The sequence below is a fragment of the Tiliqua scincoides genome, chromosome 4, assembly GCF_035046505.1.
Source record: "Tiliqua scincoides isolate rTilSci1 chromosome 4, rTilSci1.hap2, whole genome shotgun sequence".
NCBI classification, from domain to species: Eukaryota; Metazoa; Chordata; class Lepidosauria; order Squamata; family Scincidae; genus Tiliqua; species Tiliqua scincoides.
Genome location: NC_089824.1, coordinates 40,115,980 through 40,140,122, shown reverse-complemented (window position 1 = coordinate 40,140,122; position 24,143 = coordinate 40,115,980). Strand labels below are relative to the sequence as shown.

The following is a 24,143-nucleotide window of genomic DNA, read 5'->3' as shown; positions in this document are numbered from 1 at the left end:
CCTGCTGCCACATGAAGACAGTGCAAGGGTCCGAAAAGACTCAGGGGGATAGCTTCAATCATGTTAATCACAGAAGACTGAGGGGCTTTGTCAGGACTATGGGGCTGCTGTTTCTACCATATCAATACCAAAATCAGTGGATATGGGAAAGGAGGAAGGTAGCCAGAAGGATGCAGTGCATCTCAAAAAGCACCTGAATGTGCCAAGCATGAAAACATTGCACAAGACAAAAGTGACAACCAAGAAAGGGAGTGGGGTCACACTGCACATTCATGTTATTCTCTGAGCTGTGCGTGTCTCTCTCCCCTCTACAAATGAAAGAACATTTGCTGCCAAGAATGCCTGGAATTTATAACGCTTTGCAAAGCAGCAGGAACATGCAGGTATCTGATATTGCAGCCTTAACTTTTAAAATGAAAAATAAATTATACACAAACTCCCTTTCAATTTACAAAAGCTTTCCTGCTCCTACATGCTGTACAATACATTCAACAATGGTCTCAGTTTCATGAATACTGAAGTTTTCTCCTCTAATAAAAATTCAACTCATCCCTTTGGCTACTATCTTATTAGAAGTACCATTTCCAAATAAATACATTTAACACTGTAGTTAATGTTGTGCAGCATACCTAGAACTAGTAGTGCAACCTTCTATTCTTCCTTTAGACTCCTTTCTTTTGTGTTTCTTTATAAAAATTGCTACATAAGCAAATGAGCATTTAAGCAAAAGCATTTCAAAGTCCTGTAGGTTATTCTTTCATAGATCATTGTACCTGTAAACCTACTCTAAGGTAAAAATGTCTTTAAAAGGAGAATACAAGTATATACTAAAGAATTAGAAATTGGTTTAAAAAGCAAAACAAAGTCAGTTATTCCTTTTACCATTTTCTTTAGATTGTTTTTTAAAAAATCATTTAAAATTCCACTTTTAAAAAAGATTTATATATGACATTTGTCACTTTCTAAAAAGAGACTTCAGTTCTTCCTTACAAGGTAGCCTCAAATTTAAAAACAATCTACCAGTACGCATATCACTGAACAAGTCAGCATAAAGTCCATAATAAACAAAAAAAAGGTAGATTGGTACATGGGTGAAAATCACAAGATCAGAGTCCTTGAATTGCTGCCAGTAGCTGTATAGCTGCTTAGGTATCTTCTGGCTTGCTCAGTCATGATAAGCTGATCTTCTGTCTTTCCATAAACAACAGCTTCCCATTCACAATTTGCCTGTAACACACAGTCCAGTTAACGATTACTTTCAACAAGAACTCAGTGTTTCTTCATTTCAAAAGATGGTTGTAGACAAGTAGTTGTTCTCAACCTCAGTGTCTCTCTACCTGCAACATGAGGAAATACTGGTCTACCTATTAAAAATATTACTGTGAACATATATGAAGCATTTTAAACTTATGTGGATGCCTTGTACCATGTGTTCTAATTAGGGCCAATTAGGCCAGAATCATCTACTATCCTGACTGAGAGTGGCATTCCAGAGTTTCCAGTAGGGGTCTAGCCTAACCCTACCTGGAAATGTTAAGGATTGAACCTTAGGACCTTTTGCATACAAAATACATGCTCTGCCACTGAACTAAGGTCCTTGGCGCACGATATAGTTTGCTTCCCTAGAGTTATCAAGATTACCAACAGGAGCCAGGTGCAAAATGGTGGCTGGGGAATATGTGGAGCCAGATGCAAATTGATGGCTCAAGTCAATTATCCAGTACCCAGTGAACTCAATACACTGGGATGATCAGCATATAGATGTACAAATCCACACTGATCAGTGTTTCTAACGTTGCGAGGAAGTGGGGAGGCTTTCCATTATTGCTATTATTAAACAAGTTGGAAGTCAGAAAACCAGTCTACTAAATGATCCCAATCTATTTTCTATCTTCCCTGGTTTAGAGTGGAGAGAGAAGGAAGAATGGAGACATGGTGGGGCACACAGATCTCCCATTCATGCTAATGGCCTCATGCACATGTGTATGTCAGGATGTGGAACAGAGAGTCAGGGATCTACTGAGACCATGTAAATTTTCTGTACACAGGTGCTGTGCCCGCACATGACTGGACTGAGGGCCAAATCCTATTCAAGTTTCCAGCACTGGTGCAGCTGTAACCACAGGGCATACGCTATATCCTGTGGTATAGGGCAGTCATGGAGGCCTCCTCCAGGTAAGGAAAGATTTGTTCTCTTTTCTCAGGGTTGCATTGCGGCACTGGCACTGGAAAGTTAGATAGGATTGGGCCCCGAGTCCTTGAAGAACACTATAAAGCAGTGTTTCCCAAACTGAATTGGGGCCCACCAGTGACTCAGGACCTGATTGTTATGGGTTGTGAAAGCGACAAGCTGATAGCTGACAAGAAAAATTAGCCCTATGGGAAGTGAAACTGAGCCACACATGTGGTTTAACTTGTAGGTAGGTAAAATGACTCAGCCCACTTTGAAGGTCAGGCTGAGAGAAATGCAACACCACCAGAACGGTCCCAATCTGATGAATCCAGAACCCAAACGCAAGTTCCCCAAAAAAAAACAAAGAAGAAAAAGAAAAAAGACCGCCCCCCCAGCTGATAAGGAAAATGTATTGAACCCAATGAAAAGTGAAACAGAGCCATGCCATACATTTACTCACAAATAGACAATTGTGCCTTGGCTACTATAAAAGGCCAAGTCAAGGGGAACGCAAGGCCACCAAAATAGTACCAATCCGATGAACACGAAGTTCAACAAGGCTCCAGAAGGCCACCACCACCACCAAATTAAAAAGGATAAAAATAGGCTTGAACAGCTGGTAATTTTTTTTTAAAAGTCTTGTAAAGCTAGGTGGGTCCTGGTGCTAAAAAGTTTAGAAACCACTGCTATAAAGCGATTATTTAAAGTGAGATATTGTGTTCAGTTCTGTATTCACAATGAGGCATGTACATACTGAGTACATTTACAACTTTACTTCTCACAACTTTCCTTCAATTAACTTGATTAGTTAGAAGAGTGACTTGCTTAAACTAGCAAATTCACAATACTTAATGTCACCATTGTCCTTTTCTTAAAATCTGATTCTAGCACACTGTCAGCAGGATATTATACTGCTAACTGACATTTTATTCAGCACTGTACTAAGCAATATTCTCCCTAAGCTGCATGACCACACAGTGAGTCGGAGTCCTACACAACTTCTGTCATGGTGTTCTGAAACTTGACAATGGTGTCATTGCCAAGCAGTTCGGAGCTGCCCTCATGCAGCTCAATGCAGGCCCCACACATACCCTGTAAGAACTACAGGGAATATTGGTTCTAAGGGTGTCAAAAGGGCATTTTAATGAAATTCACATATGCAGTGCTGTTAACATTAAGCCACTTAAAATGTCCTTCATACATGTCCCCTCCAATTTTGAATGTTTAGCTAAAAGGAATGCACTGCTAGCCTCTTAGAGAAAATAATGTCAACTTCAAGAGCTCTCAAGTTACTTATAGGTATACCCTGCACATTCATCTGGTTAGGGATCAGATCAAATATGAAGGTAAAAAAATAGATGAACGTCCTCAACCTTTTGGTTTAAGGGACCAGACTCTGGCTAAAGGGGCCAGACATTGTTTAACATTGCCATGTACCCTAAAGCAGCCCGCGCAGAGCTTGGCTTGGGATGAGAGGATGCCCGCCACAGTTTGCCGTGCACCCAACAGGGAACGGTAGAGCTGCCCGCCCAGGCTTGAGGAGTCCCTGTGCCAAGCCTCCCAAGCTGAGCTCTGCACATACCTCTTCTGGGTGTTCGGCAATGTTAAACATTGTTCAGCCCCCCCTAAACAAAAGCCACTTCCAGGTGTTCAGCAAGGACAAAAGAAGGCAACAAAAGTCAAAGTATTGCTATATTAAATACCTACATTGTATGACAGATTTGATTTCAGCCTAGAAAATGTGCTTTCAAAGAGCATATAATTAAACTAAATAGGTTGGAATATCAAGACATACTGAATACAGACCTGAAGTGTTTTTTCAGTTTTGATATTTTTTGAAGTGCAAGTATTCAGCTTTTTTTTCATTGCTACATTTGGTTTTGTCGAACTGGAATCTTGTTTCTCTGGAATCAGATTAGCTCTATTGTCATGTATTTCCAATAATGGTATCATTAGGAGCGACGTAGTATAGATATTTTCTGACTATATTATAAAGGGAAAAAAGTTACTTATTGTTGAAAGAACAGGCGGACACAGTTAAAACAGGTCACTAGCAAGATGGTCTAGTAGGTTTGTAGGCCACAGCATTGGCAACAAGCTTTGGAAGCATTTAGCATACACTCTTCCCATTTATAAGTGCTTTTGCTAATACAAATTTTCACATCCATATTGCATATATTAAGATCATCCCTCCTTATCCATATATTATCAGTATAAGATCCGGGAATACTGCAGAAAGAAAAGTCTTTCACAGAGACAAGGTCTACCTCCCATTTTACTTTTTCATTTTAAAATCGCACAAGGAGGCTATAGAAATGTAGCTTAAAATGGCTTATCATTCTAAAAAAAAGCAGTGAGTACAGGTGGACAACTGCCATGAATAAAAGAGGAAACATGGCTGTTTTCTCCTACCACTACAAGCAGTATTATTTTTCAGATGCCAAACACACTGGTTATTCTGGTTACAAATCCAACCCATAGTTGTGCTGGTTTATGTTGCAACAGTCATCACAGCAATGGCTCCCATTAACAACTTAAACTGGTTCCCACTTTTCCCAAAATATTTGTTTCTTTTGTATCGTGCTGCTCACCTGTATGTCCAAAATACTGTCCTCAGTAAAAAGCTGTGCATCCAGCTCTTCTTTTTCCCAGGGATCCAAGACTAATGACTTCCTGACTTTCTTTGCAGAAAGATTCTGTCATAAGAAAGAGAGGGAATTACAATTGTTTTCATTGTTTCTGGCCACTCCAGTGATGCAGTACAGTGTAACTTACCTCTGTTTTGTAGCCCTTATAAAAAGAATCCTCTTCTTCCTTGAAAAATATATCTGTTCCAGTTTCTTCCTTTAAAACCTCTCTAATATCTTCTTCCAAGTAGGCAAGTGGCTGCGACTAAATCCATTAAAATTGGAGAAAACATCATGTTAGATGCGTATTTTCAATTACTGTGTTGTGTATACAAGTTACTAATGACCATGTATTTTGACATACAATAGAGAAACACACACCCATCAATATGTTAAGATGCTTAATTCTGGTTTGTAATTTTTTGTTGTTTTTTTAATCTAAGATTGAACTGCTTGTGTCTTGGAATGAACTTTTTTTTAAAGTAGTATAATTGTACTCTGATCTTCAAGAGAGGTGAAATATTCTTCCTTGGTAGTTTAAAAGCCCCAATCCCATTGGTGCCCAACACCACCCAAACAAGCACTTCAGTAGTGCTTGGAACTTTCTGGCCGTTGCAAAAGGAGGCATGCCAGGGGAATGTGGGCTGGCTGGCGTTGCAAGCTATGTGTGACTGGGTCCGTATGGCAGTGGATTCCAGTCCTGGTAAGTACCCGTAGGGTTCGGATGGAGGTGGAGCTGGACAGAACAGGGTAGGCGTGGGCAGAACAGGGCAGTTATGGGGGCAGATCAGGACTGGGATGTGGGGGGTTTGACGGCAGCAGTGTTTGTCGTCCCCTGACTCTCCTCAGACATACTCTAGCAAAAAAAGCTGGCACAAGTCCAAGGAGACCCCCTGGCGAACAGGTAGCCTATTGGAAGATACATAAAAACATTTTTATCTGCTTCTCCCAAGCCCCCAACCACAGCAGACAGCATGTTCTCCATTTGTAATGCTGCATGCTATGGACAGGCAGCATATAGGATTGGGCTACAAAGGTCTCAGCATAAAGCAAATTCATATGTTTCTTATATACAAAAAGGAAAGTTTTTCACTAAACCTCTGTGGTCAATCTGCAAAGCAAAGTAGGAGATGCAAGTATAACTTGTTTCAAATAAACTAGCCTGGACTAGGCTTTCCTCCTGGCTTAGCCAAGAGCCTCTCTAATGACTCCTTGTTATTATTAAATAAATAAATAGCTATGAAAAATGAACTTTAGGTATTCGGTTTTCATATGCATTTTGTTTTTCTCAATTAAAGTTTTGAGCACACTCTAAAGAAGAGCTAAATCAAAATGCTACTTACCACAATTTTCAGAGGACCATATTTTTTTTCCTGAGCAGCTAAGGCATTCTTAAATGGTGTTGGAGTCCTTGGTGTGGTGCCTAGTAGGGATCTTCTAATAGTAGGTGTCCTAAAACTATTCAAGAACCAAAATAAATTTACATTATAATTAAATCACCAGTAATGGAACATTTCATGATCAAATTCGCTCCTCCTCCTCCCTTTTGAGAAATTGCTCTACATCTAGATTGTTATATACAATTTCTTTTCTTTTTTTTAGTTACAAGAACCATTTCAAGTCAAATATGTAGCATCAACCTACCCTGCATTTTCTTTTTGATCTTTGGGTGTTACTTCTTTATTATGTAAAGGAGTTGCAATAAGAACTTTCTGGCCACAAATTGGAGTGGATGTAAATGCAGGATTTTCAAGGTTAAACTGCTCATTTCCAGAACAAGTGTTGAAGAACTGCACACAGAAGAAACAAACATGAATTCCTTTGTGCAAATTGAGTAGTGTTTACCCATAAGATACTCAGAACGCCAGTCTGGAATTTTCTAATTCATCTCTAAGTGGTTTAACAAACTCTGCACGAGCAGCAGAGGTTCACACATTTATGATGAAGAGGAAAGTGGCACTCAGCATCTCAGGCCACACTGGGAACCTCAAGACCCACAGCTATTCTGCACATGTACATGGCACATTGTTTGCACAAACACATTATGGTTATTTTCAGGCCATGATTAGGGAAAATACTCAAAATATCCAATACAGCATGCAGGGAGACCACATGCAAGACTGCTGAGTGACCTGGGGGCTGTTTAAATCTTTCACAGGACCTGCCCACGCATCCCATGGTGTCCAATCAAACCCACAAGGATGGTCCCACACATATGAGGAGGGCAGGCAACCTGTGATCACTGCACAATAGCAGTGCTCAGAATTCCTGCCATGAAAAAGACTCAATGAGTCTGATCTACTTTCAGTATTTTTTTTTTTAAAAGCACAAGAACACATTTATTGGACAGAAAAAAGCCAATCCACTCAACAGAAGGAGGAAAAAACATTATTTCTCTGAGTGAATAGATTGATCTTTGCTGAAGTAGTTCTTAGTAGAGGACATGACACATTATTTATTCCACGAAACTCTGTTAGATTAATATTGCCTTTACCTGGGAGGGAGAAAAGGGTAGTGTTTTCACTGGTGTTTGTTTCAGTGCAATATTGGGCGCATTGCTACATGCGCCATCATTCTGTTCATTGACTGGTGACTGTCCACTTCGAAGTTTCTTCTTCTTGCGCAAGATAGTAGGGGGAGTGCTGAATTTTGCTGTATTTGGGGATGTTGACATAGTTGCCTCTTCTTCATCACTTGTTTTCTTGCCATCAAGCACAACACTTACGTTAAACTGACATTCCGTAGCCCCATCATTGTGCTGAATTCTCATTAGCTTTACCGGAGCTTGATTGACCGGGGAAGTAGCCGCATCAGAAAGATCAAAACTGGCAACATCACTCCATGCTACAGGATCCTATAATATTCAGGTAACATTGAGAAAAAAAGTATCATCAATCACATCTTAGGCAATAAGTAAGGGGTGTGCAACTGGCATTAGCTGATTGCCAGAATTACCATTCTAGCATGATGACAAATTTCACTTCTAACATGCATATGGTTGTAATTCAATTATTTCATAATTCAAAAATTTTAGATGTTTCCTAATTATATCTATTTTTGCCTCACAAGATCAAAGAAAAGGCACTGAGGCCCAAATCCTGTCCAACTTTCTAGTGCTGATGCATCTATGCCAACAACACGTGCGTGGCATCTTGTGGTGGTGGGGCAGTCACAGAGGCCTCCTCAAGATAAGGGAATGTTTGAAGCCTTACCTCAGGACTGCATTGGCACTAGAAAGTTGGACTGGACCCTGAACTAACTACCAAACAAGAACAAATGCTTTAAGTCAGGGTGGGCAAACTTTCAATTTTAGGGATCCTGAACCTTTAACAATTTGTGTAGGGGAGAATTTCAGCTAGTGCAGCTTGTCAACTGTGAAATGACAAGCTGCACCTGCTGAAATTCCCTCTTCTATGCAATTGTTAAAGGTCCAGGATCCCTAAAGTTAAAAGTTTGCCTGCCCCTGCTGTAAGTGTTCCTAATAATATGTTTTGAATTTCTACTGTTTATATTCTCTCATGGAAAGCAACTATATTAAAAATGGGAAATAAAGTCATTCAGACTTACAGATTCAATGAGTTCTAATGTCTCTGCAAATTCAGGAATTGTTTGTAGTGATGACAACACCGCATTTGCCTCTACAGCCAGATATTTAGTAGGCGAGTTTTGCTGAGCTGTTGCAGCTTGCGTTTCATCCATACCGTAAAAGTCATTTGTCTGCTCTGAAAGGCTATTTAGAGTGTTTGACATGCTGTCTTCAATGATGAAGCTTCCAGACCAGTTAGAAAAATTTCCAGCTTGCTAAGAATACAAAAATGTGTTGTTGCTTTATGAGATATGAAAGATAAATCAGAATTGTTATAGAGACTGCCAAAGTATGCTTCATTAAGTTAACTGAAAATGATAGAAAACTGGCATAGAACACATTTAAGTCAGTCAGCCAGTCACCCGCTAAAAAACAATTCTTTTTACCTATTCTGTATACAAATTTAGGATTCTGTGCAGTCAAACCAGGAAAGGAATAAAAAAGTCACCTACACTAAAATTATTTTTCTTAGCACAAGCCACTTCCCAAAATTATAAATAAATATATGATAGGAATCTAGTTATCTCAAATTTTGAGTCTATTTACATATAACACTAAACTACTAGAGTTATCACAATCTAGTCTATGGCTCTGTACTATGCACAGCCATGCCTTAAGACACAAGTTAGATTATTTCCTATCATTCTAAATAACTTCCAGAGTTCACAGAATATGCAATTTTACTGGAAAATAAAATACTCTTATCCTAACTCTCCTGTATGAAACATGCTTGTATCTTAAGCCTTTGCATCTACTTGCATCGCATGCCAACATATAACAGAGGCTCAACATTTGATTTTTTTAAAATGCATATATACTAAGATAAGTAGCTTTAGAAACTTGTTAATCAATGGAAGAGGAAAAGTGTGTTCAGTGCTAGACCTTATTTGAAAGCTGTCTTTAGAATGAAATCAAAAGATTTTTTTAAACAGATATTAGGGAACTGTCACACACATTTGCATGTAATGAGCAGTTAGCTCCTGAAACAGTGCAGATATATTGTTCTTTTGAATCTTTGTAAGCCGCCTCAGACATCTTACAGCGAGGTAGAGTAAAAAAAAGTCTATCAACGGCCCAGTTCTATCCACGTGGTAAGCTGGCAGACCCTGTGATATGCCAGTATACAGCACAGTAAGCCATCACAGCAGGTTCTCCACCAGTCTGCAGAAAACTGCCACTAGTGCAAAAACCAGAAGGCGGTTGCCACCAGCACCCCACAAGCTGGCCACTGAAATCCTGCAGAACAGCCATTGGAATAATTTTGCTAGCAATGAGGTCAAACTGGAGTGAGGATCAGGCCAGGACAAATCAGAGGCAGGACGGGGTGCATCTCAACGGCACTAGCAGATGCCACATGCCCCATCCCAAGCCTGAAACACACTCCTGCTGCAGTACAGATCTATGTCAGCAAAAGAGCTGGCATAGATCAAATAGGCCCACAAGGGACCAAGCAGTGACCAGAGAGGTAAAGTAAAAATTTTCTTTACTTACCTCTCCTGGTTGGCCTGATCCCCTGCTGGAGGGCAGGATACAGCAGCTGCTACACCATCAGCCCTGCATGCTGTACACCAAGTATGGGCTGTTAATAAATTATCTTTCAGTTTCTCTCTATATAACCAAAAGTTGTAACTGTAGTACCTAAAGAACCTATGGACTATATAGCTATCAACTTCGCAGACAGGTTCCCATGCAGAAACATATGACAAGAACACTGATACCCAGAAGAAACTATTTGAAAATTAAAATGTTTCCCATGAACTTTTAAGAAATAGGACCAGCTGCACATAGATTTAAGATCTAATACTATGGATAGCAGTAGGACATTAACCTGCTTTAAATCATACTAATTCAGTGTTACTAATTCATGGGTTGGAGAGTCTGTTGATGCTTTAAATAATACTTTTGTATTAAGGGCAGGAGGTCTGGCTCAGTTGGTAGAGCGGCCATCTTGTATGCCTGAAGATCTGAGGCTGCCAATTCGAAACAACCGGAAGTACCCGAGAACTGACACTGATATACTGATGAGCTGACCCTAGGTGGCAGAGAGGAGTTGCCGTCAAGTGGAGTGTAGGAGGCAAAGGGCCAGAGAGAGGCCAGACCAGGAAGGAATCCAGCTGGAAGGAGTTCTATGAAAGACTACAACTATTCAATTGTAAAAATCCCTACGGGGGTTTAGAACAGCCTGCCTATGTAAACTGCCTTGGATTAAAGTCTGAGGAGAAATCTGAAGACCAAAGAAAGGCAGTATATAAATACCTGTATAAATAAAATAAATAAATTAACTAAAACTGTAATCATGAAGACAGTGAGCATGATCAAGCCCACTGTTCGCTTGCATTAGTGGCAGTGTGTGGAGGTCTCCATGTACATAAACAACTTACAAGAGGGCTCCTGACAGTCAAGACACATGTGCCGCCTACACCTGGATTCAAATACACTCAAAATACATTTCATCCTATGCTATGCCACACCTGGACAGGTTCACCACTGGATGTCATACCACTTCTGAATCCACAGTATATTGTGCAGCTCTGGAGGATAGTCGTATCAATGGCTACTAATCATGATGGCTATGTACTACCTCTAGGCAATATCCCTCGGAATAACAGCTGCAGAGGAGCAATGGTGGGAGAGAAGTATGCCTTCTCTCCTACCTGAAGAATCCCTAGAGCCAACTGGTAGGCTACTGTGGGAAACAGGATTCTAAATGGACTTTACCCTGATCCAGCAGTGTTTTTCTTATGTTCTCTATAAGCCATGTGTATCCAGGTATACTTAGTTACTTACAGCCAGGACATACGAACAGGCAGCGGCATAACTGGAAGGAGTGCTGCCCTAGGGCACATCATCCAGGGTCAACCTCTCCCCCCCAAACATGACCAGAGTTGTGCTCACTCCACAGGCCTTCCCCAGTCTCAGAACACCTCCTAGACATGACCGGAAGTTGCGTGCGTGAATCAGAAGCGCTTTCCGGTCATGTCCAAGGTTCTCTGAGCTGTGGTTAGGCATCCATGGAGAGCCCACTGTACTTTATCTTCCTTCCTATTGGGATCTTATGGTCAGCAGAAAGAGTGAGGTGCAGCCTACACCTTCTGGAAAGCCAAGCCAAGAAACACTCAATCATTTCCTAAGTATTCTGCATATGCCACAGACTCAGTGAAAAGAAGATTCAATACAAGTCATACATTTGGCTAGTGCATAATAGGTTTTGGCTAGTCACCCAGTCAAATTTTATGGGCTCCTGTATAAAGCCATTCATTAATATATTTACACTATGCTACTTTGAAGGACATTATTAGCAGCCATCACTGCACAGTTAGCAAAAAAATACATGCATGGTTATAAAAGCTATTCTTACAGAAGAAACTCTCTTTCTTCTGATTTCATTCTCAGCTGACATAAGGAGTAGTTCAAGTTCTTTTATTTTCTTCTCTTTGTCAGGATCATCATCAATTAATGACTGCTGAAGTGTGAATTAAAAAAAAAGAGGGAGAGACAAAAAATTATAGTTAGGACATCCTATTAAGAGCAATAATGTAGCATTATTTGGTTAAATTCTGATCATTCAGGAAACATTTATCTAAATGATTTCATACAGATCAAGAGTACAAGCCATTGCTCCTATTACACTTATCTAAGAAGTACGAAATCCGACAGAAGTCCCTTCTGCTGACAGATCTTAGAGCTACGCCTCCACTGCAACCACTATGCTGGTAGAACTTAGTGGATATGCCAGTGAATTGTCAAACTGCCATATGCATTACACCAGCACAGCTCTGCTGGTGAGGGGTCAACATCTGCAACAATGTTGGCATATCAGGAACATAAAGGTGGAGCAGACTTAGACCAAATGCTATACTTCACCAGACCCTACTTCTGGCCCCTGCACTAGAATAACATTACACTGACTTTAGAATCAACTCAATGACAAGCCAAAACACATTGCCTCGCTAATGTCATCCCACTCCAAATCCCCAGGACACCTCCCACACAAGCTGTCATTCACTTCAATGGCATTGGAGTGGAGCATCTGTGGAATCATATTCCCCTACTGGAGCAGAATATGGAATCTCGGACAGAGCCCATAAGCAATAAAGCATTTTCAGATTATGTCGGTAGAGTAGCGGTTCTCAAATTTTTCAGCGCCCCAACCCACCTTGTCCTCCATGGTGGGTCACAGTGTGATGCTCCTGGTAGCACTACAATACCTTGTTGCAGTGGTTCCCAAACTGGGACACAGTGATGCCCCATCCAGAGGTAAATGCTTGCTCCCTGAAGTGACCGCGACCCATATCCATTTTTCGTTGCGAAACTGGAAGTGGGTCATGATTGCTTCAGGAAGCCATTTTGAGGCATGGGATGGCCCACAAGGGGGCAGCAGACCCTCTGCAACCTCTGGAGGACCACAGCAACCCTCAAGTAGCAGCAGCGGCAAGAATGCAGAAGTGCTGTCACAGTCAACACCACTCCCACAGCTACTCAGGAGGTCCCATCTCCCATGTAAAGTTTGGGAACTTCAGCCTTATTGGGAGGCCCTGGAGACTGCTTAAAGGTTGCACTGGACCCACAACCCATTACTGGTCACTATAGGCCCCAGAATTCTACATGAAAGTGTGCGGAAGTGACTTCTGGTCAAACCAGAAGTTGCACCCACAAACCGAAAGTCACTTCTGCGGGGAAGACAAGGGCTGACAGACACCAGTACAGTGGATCATGGGCCCAGCACAATCCAGAAACAACCTCTGGGGCATCCCAATAAGGCATTGCAGTGCTATAGGAAGCATTGAGTCAGACCCAGTCACATGGGATCACAACCCACCACACATGAACTTGTGACCCACAGTTTTCTGTGGTATTTTAGAAATTTTTAGAATTCAGAAATAGCTAGATTACCTGAATGAAATTTGAAGAAGTTGGAACATGGTCTATGCAGTTACTGTCCGATGGCACATACTGGTAGCCTGGCATCTAATAAACCACAATTTATTTATACAGTAATTTCTAACCATTTTCTTGGCTTGTTTTTACACTTCTATGAAATTTTATATTGTTTATTTTTCAAAAGTGATCATTTGAGATGAACCCACCCAGATTATCAAATAAAGAAACCCAAATTTACCCAGAACATCAGATAAATGCTGATGGAAACAAGAAGCAGTCATCCCAAAACAAACAGGAAGACACTCTGGGGTTTTACAGATATTTTATCCCTTGTACAAGTTTAGAAAACTATGTTCAATAATCTTATGTCTGTAGAATTGCCTTGGGCATTTTAAGCAACATATAAAAGCATCTATTTTTAAATCTAGCATATTGTTACGCTAATTGTATGTACAATACAATTTTTGAAGAATATAACCAACAAAAGAAAGAAGCTTCCCCACAAGATTAGCTTTCTTGCAGTGCAAGGAAATATAATGGACACTCATTTTACAATCGTAATCTGTTCTAGAGATACCATTCCTTTATGAAAATATTGGATTGTGAACCTAATAACACACAGTTTTTTGGTAATTTGTTCCAAGACCTCAGAAGTTTCTGCCATAGAACACGGCTAAGATTGTTTAAAAGGTGCCTACTGCATTCTTTAGGAGCCATGGTTAACGGTTTACACAATGTTGCAATTATAAAAGATGAATTACAAGGCTGTATACCTGCTGAGACACTACCTAGAAGGCTTACATTTGCATCAGCACTTGATCAGCTACATCTTTTCCTCCAGACAGCCACAATGTTAAGAATGTGCTGTTAAATGAGACACTACCAAACACTTGCAATCACATTGCTGATTGATTGATCTATCACCCACAGGGTCTTGTTGATGGCAATTGTGAGTTCTTTGTAAAGTGAGTAACATTGTATTGTGAACCTTCTTATACTATGGAGGGCCCACTGTAATAAGTTTTTAAGAGGTACACTTTCCCCCTTAATTTAATTAGCAGATTAATTATCAAAAATAAAAAACTGTGGAGAACTTACATGGGTCTGAACTGGTATGTAAAACTGATTCTGCGCATGCAGGTGGTCGGTAGATGCACATGTTTTTTGTGGCAGTTTTAATGAACAAGGTCGCTCAGTCTTGATTCCATCTTGTAAATATCCTTCTTGCTCAACTTTTCTTCGCATAGTGGAGTTCCAGTGATTTTTTATTGAATTGTCAGTCCTAAAAAATTATAGAGTATGATCCAACCAAAGTTGAGCACCTTTAAGTCACTATGATTCCGATGAGAACGAATTAATCAAGTGCTTTAGGCAGTGGTTTTCAAACTCTCAGGGAGTTTGAAAACCACTGTAAGTCCTTGCGGGGGCAGGGGGAGGCAGCGGGGGCGGGGGGAAGGCAGTGATGCACAGGATCACACCGCTCAGGTGCTGCAGGGCCTTGGCTGCACTTACCAGAACCTCCTGCAGCCTCCCGAGGGTGCGGGGAGCCCTGCGCGACTGTCTGCAGGGATCCCTGAAGTTGCAAAAGTGAAAGTGGAGCAAACACGCTCCACTTCTGGTTTAGTAGAAGTGAAGCACGATTGCTCCACTTTCACTTCTAAAGCATTGAGGAGCCCTGCATCTTGCACACCCAGGAAGCTGCAGGAAGCTCTGGTAAGTGTACCCAAGCCCCTGCAGCTCCCTGAGCAGCGCGATCCTAGGGATCGTGCCGCTGCCTCCTCCCTGCCCCAGCCCCTTAAGGGGGCAGAGTCCATGGCCCACAGGCTGGGGCGTCACAACTCCTCAGTTTGAAAAGCCCTGGCTTAAGGTAATAATTCTATGCACACTTCTCTGTGAGCAAAGTGCATTGGGGAATTTCCAAGTAAACATGCATAAGATCAGACTGTGACTCTCTTATTGAATTAATAGGATACAAAAGTGCTTTACTGTGGCTGGATTGTGCCTGCAATGTAGAAATTTTGCTGATTATAGTACCTCTGCTTGAACCTCGAAACTGAACTAAGTAAATTACTCAAAATAGGAGGAATAGGATGGTGGGAGGATTCATTTTGAACAAGATACAATTATATTTCAGAACTTTTCTAAACTAAACAAAAATCTTCTAGCATGTCTAAATAGCACAGCAATTCTACAACAGCACCCGTTACCAAAACAGAAGAAAACCAAGTGAAAATTTCATAACAGGGACTTGCACAAGCAATGGATGTTTTAAGCCATTTCTACCCAGCCCACAGGTGTACACATTTAATCCCTGTTGTGTATATGCAACGTTGGGCAGAAAGGGTTTAATCACATTAAACCAAAAAACAAAAACAAAAAATTACCTCTGAAACCACCTCAGTTTTAAAAGCAGTGTTTTGGAAGCTGCTATTATTTTCTCTTAGCCTAAAGCCCTCTGAGGCTCAATTTCATTGTTTGAAGCCTAGCCAAGGATTAGAAATAGCTTCTATTATTTTTAACTATCCTAGGCACATTTAACAAGTATGTGAAAAACTTCAAAGCTTTGGTTGCAAGTCCTTTGGGACAGGGATCTGTTTAGTTTAGTGTCATGTACATGGACAGAAAAGAAAAAGGGAAAGCCAGCAAGAAAAAGGGTCAGACTCCCCACCTTTACTATGCCCCTCCCCCACACAGAGAAGCACTAACTACCCTGAGAGGAGGAGGAGAAAAAGCCAGAGAGGCATTCACTTCCCATGTTACTTTTGTAGCCTACCAATACATAGAAACAACACTGTAAACTGCCATGGCCACCTCCAGATGGAGAGGGAGATGGGGGATATAAGCATTTTATACAAAGAAATAAAAGGTTCTATAGAAATTAACAACAAAATGGATGGTCAACATTAAGACACTGGAAACGGATCATGCAAGAAACTTTCTGTATGTTAATCCATGCAACAACTTGTGAATTAAGACACTAGCCAGTATTAACAGGAAGTTCACAGTCAAACTTTTAACCAGACTGCAGAAGGACAGGAAGCACTGAATTATTTTTATAAACCAAGAAAAAAAGATGACACTAGTACTTCCTGTTTCAGCTAAGCGATTATACCGAAGTGCTTCCCTGTACAGGAGTAACAAAATCAGAGTAGCAGTAACCAGAGTACATACCTTACATTAGATTTTTTTACACACAACACTCTGATTTTATTGCTCCTGTATATAGTCCCCCTTCAATCTCTGCGTCATATCACACTATTCCAGGAAGCAGATGTCTACAGGTTGAAGGTATAATCTACAGTCTAGATGTGAAATAATTCAAAATGAAAGATGAACTGAAGAGGAAGAAAGGCTGAAAGTCATAGGATACATTGTACAATGTACAAGTTCCCTATAATCCACCAAATGCTCCAAAATTCACCAGATGACCATTGCATTCTTGAGTATTTTGCCCTGTTTCAGCCTTTACAATTCTTTGATACACTCTGTCTTTCTGACATTGGACACAGGGAGCAGCTGTGCACTCAAACCCTATAACATAACACATCGATGGCCACTCAATGCCAAAGATGTACCCCACACCAGAAGTATCTGCATTCATAGGTCACATCCTGGGAGCTTGAAGAAATCAAGAAGGCCAGTAGATTGCATTCTTGTTGCTAGAGCTAAGACCATAGGACAGGATGTGACTGGGTGAAGCAATTGCACTCACATTCCCTCCCACCCCACCAACGATTTCCACATAGACATGACAGCCAATGCTACTGTCAGGGGGCACTTTGTATATCAAAGAATAACCTAGGCATGCTGTTGAGCTGAAAAGGAACGGGGGCTTCCATAGCGATGGTACCGAACTATTCTTGGTTCCATCACATTGTAGAAGGGAATGGGACTCCCTGCACATGCTGCTCAGGGTAGAAAAGGGCGCTGAATACAAGTATATACATGATCCTTGAGATCTTTCCATACACTCAGATCCCCTCACCCACAAGGATAGCATCCAGTTCATGAATTTTGATAATTTGCACCACAAGCCTTTGAAGATGCTCACCAATGCACATATAAAGTGTGGCATAGAAATTGGAAATGCAGAACGCTGGTGACAATGTGCAGAATTTGGGTATAAGAGTCAGAAATCTAGAAATAACTTCTTATTTTGCATGCACAGTGCACTGTCAAATTTAAAAATACCTTCCAGGAAGCAGTTTTGCAATTTCAGCCCATCGGTTTCCTAATCGTTTGTGAGCTTCATAGATGATTCTGTCCTCCTCTTCAGTCCAAGAAGATTTCTTTACCTCAGGATTAAGGTGATTATGCCACCTCTCTCGACATTGCTTCCCTATTCTTCCTTTTAAGTGCTTTGCAATCAAAGACCAGCGCTTTGGACCGTATTTCTGAACAAGTTCAATAACCTGGAATGCAAATGAACAGCAACAGCATTCAAAAAATTAAGCTTGTAAGGAACAAATGTAGATGTAGTCATAAAAGATAATCTCAATAATGTATTTGTAGCTGATAAAAAACAAGCACCCAGCCTACAAACAAGTTGATAGAGTCATCTACCAAGGGTCCCACGTTGCAGTACCTATACTGTTCCTTAATTTGTACAGAACCTAGCTAATTATGAGATGGATATTATAATTCCAAGAAAAATGCTATAGAGTGAGATTTCAGTGTTCCTTTCCCATCACTGCATGACTAGGCATATGGCAAAATTTTGAGATCTTTAGTATGAATCAATTTTTATACACAAAATTAAATTTATTTATATCCTGCCTTTATTCCTCTGAAGAGGCCCCCAAATCCTTGCCAATATTGTTGAACATTAAATAAGATTATGCTAGAGAAAATTAAATTCATTTAAGAAAGAGTAATTTTAGTAAAAGTTACTCAAATATTTTTGTTACTAATTCAAGATAATATTGTCACTTTGTTAACGTTTCATTGATTTGATACTATCGTAACAATATAATCATTTTTAAAGGAAAAATGACTAGGAATGTAGTGAGGAAAGGAGTAAAAGATACAAATATAGGCTGTAACACATATTTGCCCAGCACATTTAATTCCTTTTGTGTATATGCAATGTTGGAAATAAATGGTTTAATAATTCTGTGTGGTTGGTGACCATGGGACAAGGATAGACACAGAATTCCTCAGTGCTCAGCAATGGGATTGCATACATGTATAATTAGAATACCTACTTAAATATATAATTGTAATATAAATACATAATTAGAATATGTATTAACATTCTATGGTTGTTTCCAGACAGCACACTCTTATTTGATCCTGCAAAATTTCTGAATTAAAATTAGTAATAGGAAAACTATATAATTAAGTTACCCTCTGATCCTCTTCCTTTGTCCAGGGGCCTTTAATCAGTTCTGGGTTTAGAACCTTCTGCCATCTATGCTGGCACTGAAAATCGGAACGATTCTGCAGAAGAATAAAGAAAACAATATTTTCAATACAGATTGTACTTGTTGTAAGACGCGACTGAACAGCCACTGGGTAGATGGGACTCGTCAGCCTGGGAAGGCAGCTCATCTGAGAGAAGGAAAACTCTCATCTCAGACCTCCACTGCCTTGTGGCTACATCCAGTTGTGGAAAAGGCTTCAGGAGTCAACCTCAAGGCAAATCCGGAGCCCGAGTCCCTGAGGCAGTTCATGGCTGAACACAGTCACGTTCTGACAACTCCTGCGACGCCGCTGGAACCAACCGTATTGGCTTCTGCCTTTCCATTGGACCATTTCAGCGACGTGGAGAGGGGGGATTTGCTGCATGGGTAACAGCCTATCCTCCATACCTACTTTACCCAGGCTTCGCGCACTGGAGAGGACACTCTGTTCCAGAGCCACCATTCAGAGCGTGACACCATGGTCTTCCGAGACTGAAGGATGCCAACATGTCACTCTCAATTCCTAATTCCACAGGGCTCTGAGATACACACAGATATTCCACTAGGAATTAAGGTTCCTTGTTTATTTCAGTGCTGGAGATAGTACTACACATGGAATGAGGATGAATATGTAGAGCTGCCTGTCTGTGTCTAATTTTTTTTACTGCTTGCTACATTTCTTCAAACTTGCTAATGAATAAGTGACTTCTGATCACTTATGTTATGAAAACCTTACTGAAACACTAATATTTACTTACCTGTAGATGACTAGCAATGAACGTCCAATCACTTGTACCATGCAGTTCTACTAGCTTCTTCAGCTTTTCATCCTGAAACATTAAAAAAAAAAGGTATAAATAGATATAGGACATTAGATTCAAATGTGAAAGTTAAGTAATTAACTGCCTGATGCTCACCTCATCGCGTGTCCATTTTACTCTATTACATATCTTCTTTGACCCTTTCTGTTGTGGTACTTCATAGTCATGATCTGCATAGTGAAGGTCTTCATCTTCTTCCTCACTGCAAAGTGCAAACTAATATTAAATTAACATTGACAGTGAAACACCACATATGTAACAGCTCAGGAAGTGACAGATATTTTGAATATGGGTTATGTTTTTGTCAACACTCACATTACAATCTTATAAATGTTTACTCAGAAGCAAGCCCCAATGTGTTCAATGGTGCTTACTTGTGAGTAAGTATGCATAGAACTGCAGTGTGTTGGTTTTTAATGCAATTATCACAGAATTGTCCTCGGTCTAGCTAAGTAAAATGAGAAGTAATAAAATCAGAACAAAGTGCTTTGAAAGGACAAGTCCAAGTTTATTAAATATCAGAGAGCCCTAAATGCACCAGTTCACAGAGGATTCTCAAGTTGGCTTTACATCAGATAATACAAAGTTATTTGAAGAATAGTTCTTAGCACCGGAAAGAATAAATACAGAGGAAAAAATAAATACAAAAATGACATCTTGAGTTATCAGGGGGAAAAAAAATCACACACAGGAAAGCAAACCTGCTTCAAGCTGCTTCACAAGCAATTTTTTCTTACATGGAGATAAACTCCATGAAGGGGCAAGAAGGAGGAAGTGAACTATTTATTTATTTAAAAGGTTTTTGCTCTGCTTTTCCTATGTGCAAAGCAATATACAGCATAAGAATAAAAACACAATAAATGAAAATGTTTGAAGAAAAGCACTAAAACAATTAAAAGTGCAGGAACAGATTCAAAGATATAAAAATAGCATATTGCTGTATGTTGCTACACAAAGGTTAGGTGAACAAGACATAGAATCATGTGCTGCAGCCCTCAAATTGCTGCATTCTGCTCATTGCCCATCATTAAATAAAAGGAAGGAGCAGGTTGTTTTCACCTTTGCCTTAAGAGCCACACGCCATCTACTGGCCTAATAAAATATAACTGTGTTTGTCCATCACAATTATTGTATTTATCACATTTCTATCCCACTCTTCTTTCTAGGACACTAGTTCTCAAACTTTTAGCACTGGGATATGAATAAGTTTCCCTCAACATGTGGATGACATTAATAGAATCGCATTTTTTCTGTCATTGCTTAACTTCTGCCTCATGTAGGCAGGAGGGAATCAAAACCTTATACAAATTTACGGTATTCCACTGGTGCATGACAGCTCTTGTTTAGTTTTTTGAGTTTGACAGGGAAGTATTAATGCTGCTGGCCAGAGAACATATCTGCATTTGTACACAAATGCATGGAATTATAGGACTGGGTTAAAAATTACAGAGATTCAGCAACAGATATGTGAAAAAGTGACAGCTAAATTGAGATAATTATAAAGAACAAAGGGATTTGGATATTTTAAAAAATAATTTCCCTCCCCTCATTTAACTTCAGCTTTGATTTCACATGGGGACAGTGTTGAAGTGTTTTCGAACACAACACTTGAGTGAAATACCCACTATGTTATTACAACTACTGAGAAATAATATACCAATGTAATCAAGCAAATGTGATTCTTGAATCCATTTACATAGACATTGCTTTTTCTGATGCCCTTATAGGAGACACACTTAGACTGGAATCCTATACACCCTTACCTAGGAGTAAGTCCCACTGGATTTTGCTGCCAATTTCTAATGACTATGTAACAGCGTCATACCAACCATGTTAAGAAAGAATCTACTTGCTATGTTTTCTCTATTATAGAGATACTAATCTGCTATGCATATTAAAACCATTTCTCTTCAAGGGAAGATAACATGGAGCCACCAGGTTATTCCAATTGATCACATTTTTAAAAATTTTGTTTGAAGTCACACGAAGTGTGTGCATGTGTCCTATTTTATACAATTACTACATTCACAATTAAGAAGCCACCAAGGTTAGACCTATAGCCTGACCCTATCCACTTTTACTTGGACACAAATTCCTCCGATTTCAAAGGAACTTGCTTACAAGAAATGATGCATAAAATTGCTACTCTAGAAATACTAGTAAAGCAACATCTAATGAAGTGCAATTCAAATGAGATTAACTATATGCACACATCAATCACAGACTACCAAACAAGTTGGCAAAGTGAAACATACACACACACAGCTGTACAGTACCAGTAGTTTCAAATGATTTTCCTTCAGCCTGCATAACCATTTTGCACCATCCAGCCACATTCAAAAAGTATTTGATATTTTGTAAGCACTGAATATGAGATCAAAAGAAGATCTCTGAAGTATTTTTTTCCTACAAGTCACAGAATTTTGAAGACTTCATTATTGAAGTGTTAAAAAATTATAACTTGCATTAGAATACCACACACTTACATTAATATCTTTATATACAGGCAAGTACTTAAATAACAGACAATCAAAGACAGGCTGCTCTCCTTTCCAATTACAATTGGCTTATTTCCATCATAACTCAAGAAGGCACAGCGAGTGGACAAATACAGTGTCAGTTATGAGATAGTTCACTATTAAAAACATCTCTATATTTTTTTTATCTACAAAAAGTGACACAAGAGGAAAAGCAAGGGGAAAAAAACATGGCCAGGATAAGAGGCGAAACCTTTTTGTACTTCTTTGTGACTCAGTGCCAAAGAAAAACAAAACAGGATGAAAACAGAAGGTGGTTTAAGTTTCCAAGGGGTAAGAAATTTGAGTACTGTGGAAAGTACTCGGAGCAGTCAAATACTAAGGTGGAGAGGGAGACTCGAGTGAACAGAAGATCATCACTGTCACAACCATGAGAACTTGCATTGAAAAGGCAACCACCAGGGAGGAGGGACTAGAGCAGTGTTTCCCAAACTGCGGGTCAGCACCCACCAGTGGGTCATGAGCTAATTTTTGGTGGGTCATGAAAAGTTTTTGAAAAGTTAAACAAAAAACTTGCAAGCATCCTTGCCTGGTTTGTAGAAGAAAACAGTTGATATGAGATAATCTTCATACCCCCAAATTAAAATGTCACATTTTCCAATTTTCTCTAGTAATTGGTGTGCCATAGATCACATGCGTGAACCCAGTTTCAGCCTTTTGTTCGGCTTCGAAGTCCCTAACTGCACATCTTGCATCTTGTTCAGCCTTCCGAGTACCCTGGATTGACTGTAAAAGTTTGGGGTGGGGGACACAGTCCATTTCTAGGAAGCATCTAGCACAGTGGTTCTCAAACTTTTAGCACTGAAACCCACTTTTTAGAATGAGGATCTGTCAGGACCCACCGGAAGTGATGTCATGGCTGGAAGTGAAGCAGGAAAATTTTTAACAATCCTAGGCTGCAATCCTACCCACACTTAGGGCCCAATCCTATCCAATTTTCCAGCACTGGTGCAGCCACAATGCAGCCCCAAGGTAAGGGAGCAAATGTTTCCATACATTAAGGGGGCCTCTGTGACTGCTGCCCCACCACAAGATGTGCCCATTGGCACAGCTGCACAGGCAGTGGAAAATTGGATAGGATTGGGCCCTTAGGTGGGTAGGGACTACGCCCCATTGACTATCATTGTTAACAGCATATACATAGCAGCCTGCTAAAAGTAGATGTGTCACATTTCCCCAAATGCAGTCACACACCATGGGAGCATCAAATCTGATATACTAAAAACAAAATATTGAAGTGAATGTCACATGCCATGGTAGTGTCAAAGCCTAATATATTAAAATGAATGAACGGGAATTGAACGGGGACCTATCTGGAATGGGAAAAGAAATGAAACATATTGAAACGAATGGGGGCCCACCTGGAATGGGACCGTGACCCACCTAGTGGGTCCCGACCCACAGCTGGAGAAACAACGGTCTGGCAAATGTCTACACACACATACAAGATGATGATGATGATGATGATGACAGATCATCAGGGCCTTTCTTGGCCACTGGATTGCTCCTGACTTCAGTCCAAGGCGGGCCACATGGGGAGTGTGAGGTTTCCAGCAGCATCAGAGCGCAGGACCCTGATTATTAACTAATTAATTATTGATTATCACTATTAATAAACGAAATCCTTGTTTCCAGCTCCGCAGTGGGTCGCGAGGGACCGTGAGTGGGTCGTGGCGCTGAAGGGTTTGGGAAGCGCGGGCTGGAGGTGCTGGCAGGACGGGCCGTGTGGAGGGCGGCAGAGGGCGGGTGAAGGGGAGCCCCTGCCCGGCTGCCGGGCCACTCACCTGCGCGGCCTCTTCGCCATCCTGGGCGCGCAGCATAGGGAGGGACGGAGGCTCGGCGGCGCTCACCCACAGGCGAGCCGGCTCCCCTCAGCACCGGCGCAGCCCGGCCCCCCGCTCGGGGGACATGGCGCTTCGCCCGGCCCGGCTGCAGGGGGGACGCGCGGGGAGGGCCCGAGCGCCCTCCTGCCCTGCGGTCACTCGGCGGCGGCGGCGCTTCTCTTCCTGCCCGCCCTGCGCCTCCTGTCCCTGCCGCCGAATCTCGCGCCGAGCCTCTTTCCAGAGCCGCCGTTTGAATCTGCGCACGCGGACTGCCACCCCATTGGCTGCTCTGG

The 24,143-nt window shown here is 40.9% G+C and overlaps 1 protein-coding gene across 2 annotated transcripts; it reads right to left on the bottom strand.

The window, feature by feature from the left end:
* Nucleotides 1–1,098: 1,098 nt before the first annotated feature.
* On the bottom strand, nt 1,099–23,896 carry MYBL1 (MYB proto-oncogene like 1). 2 transcript variants are annotated; one of them, XM_066623822.1, is made up of 16 exons: nt 23,812–23,896; nt 19,587–19,692; nt 19,428–19,499; nt 18,614–18,706; nt 17,459–17,679; nt 14,366–14,549; nt 13,280–13,354; nt 11,745–11,849; nt 8,368–8,601; nt 7,295–7,654; nt 6,445–6,590; nt 6,144–6,258; nt 4,949–5,065; nt 4,765–4,869; nt 3,980–4,156; nt 1,099–1,227 (listed from the first exon to the last, which is right to left on the bottom strand). In XM_066623822.1, exons 1-16 carry the CDS (start codon nt 23,829–23,831, stop codon nt 1,099–1,101), a joined length of 2,259 nt encoding a protein of 752 aa, XP_066479919.1. In that variant the 5' UTR covers nt 23,832–23,896. The 2 variants fall into 2 exon arrangements, with proteins under 2 accessions (XP_066479919.1, XP_066479920.1); XM_066623823.1 differs by lacking the exon at nt 3,980–4,156.
* Nucleotides 23,897–24,143: the final 247 nt, after the last annotated feature.

Excerpts from the sequence above, each read along its gene's own strand:
- MYBL1 (XM_066623822.1), bottom strand. The coding sequence starts at position 23,831 with ATGGCGAAGAGGCCGCGCAG. Across the intron at positions 13,355-14,365 it reads ACATACCAGTTCAGACCCAT|ATGCCAGGCTACCAGTATGT; the intron begins GTAAGTTCTCCA and ends GTGGTTTATTAG. Across the intron at positions 5,066-6,143 it reads ATGGTCCTCTGAAAATTGTG|TCGCAGCCACTTGCCTACTT; the intron begins GTAAGTAGCATT and ends TAATGGATTTAG.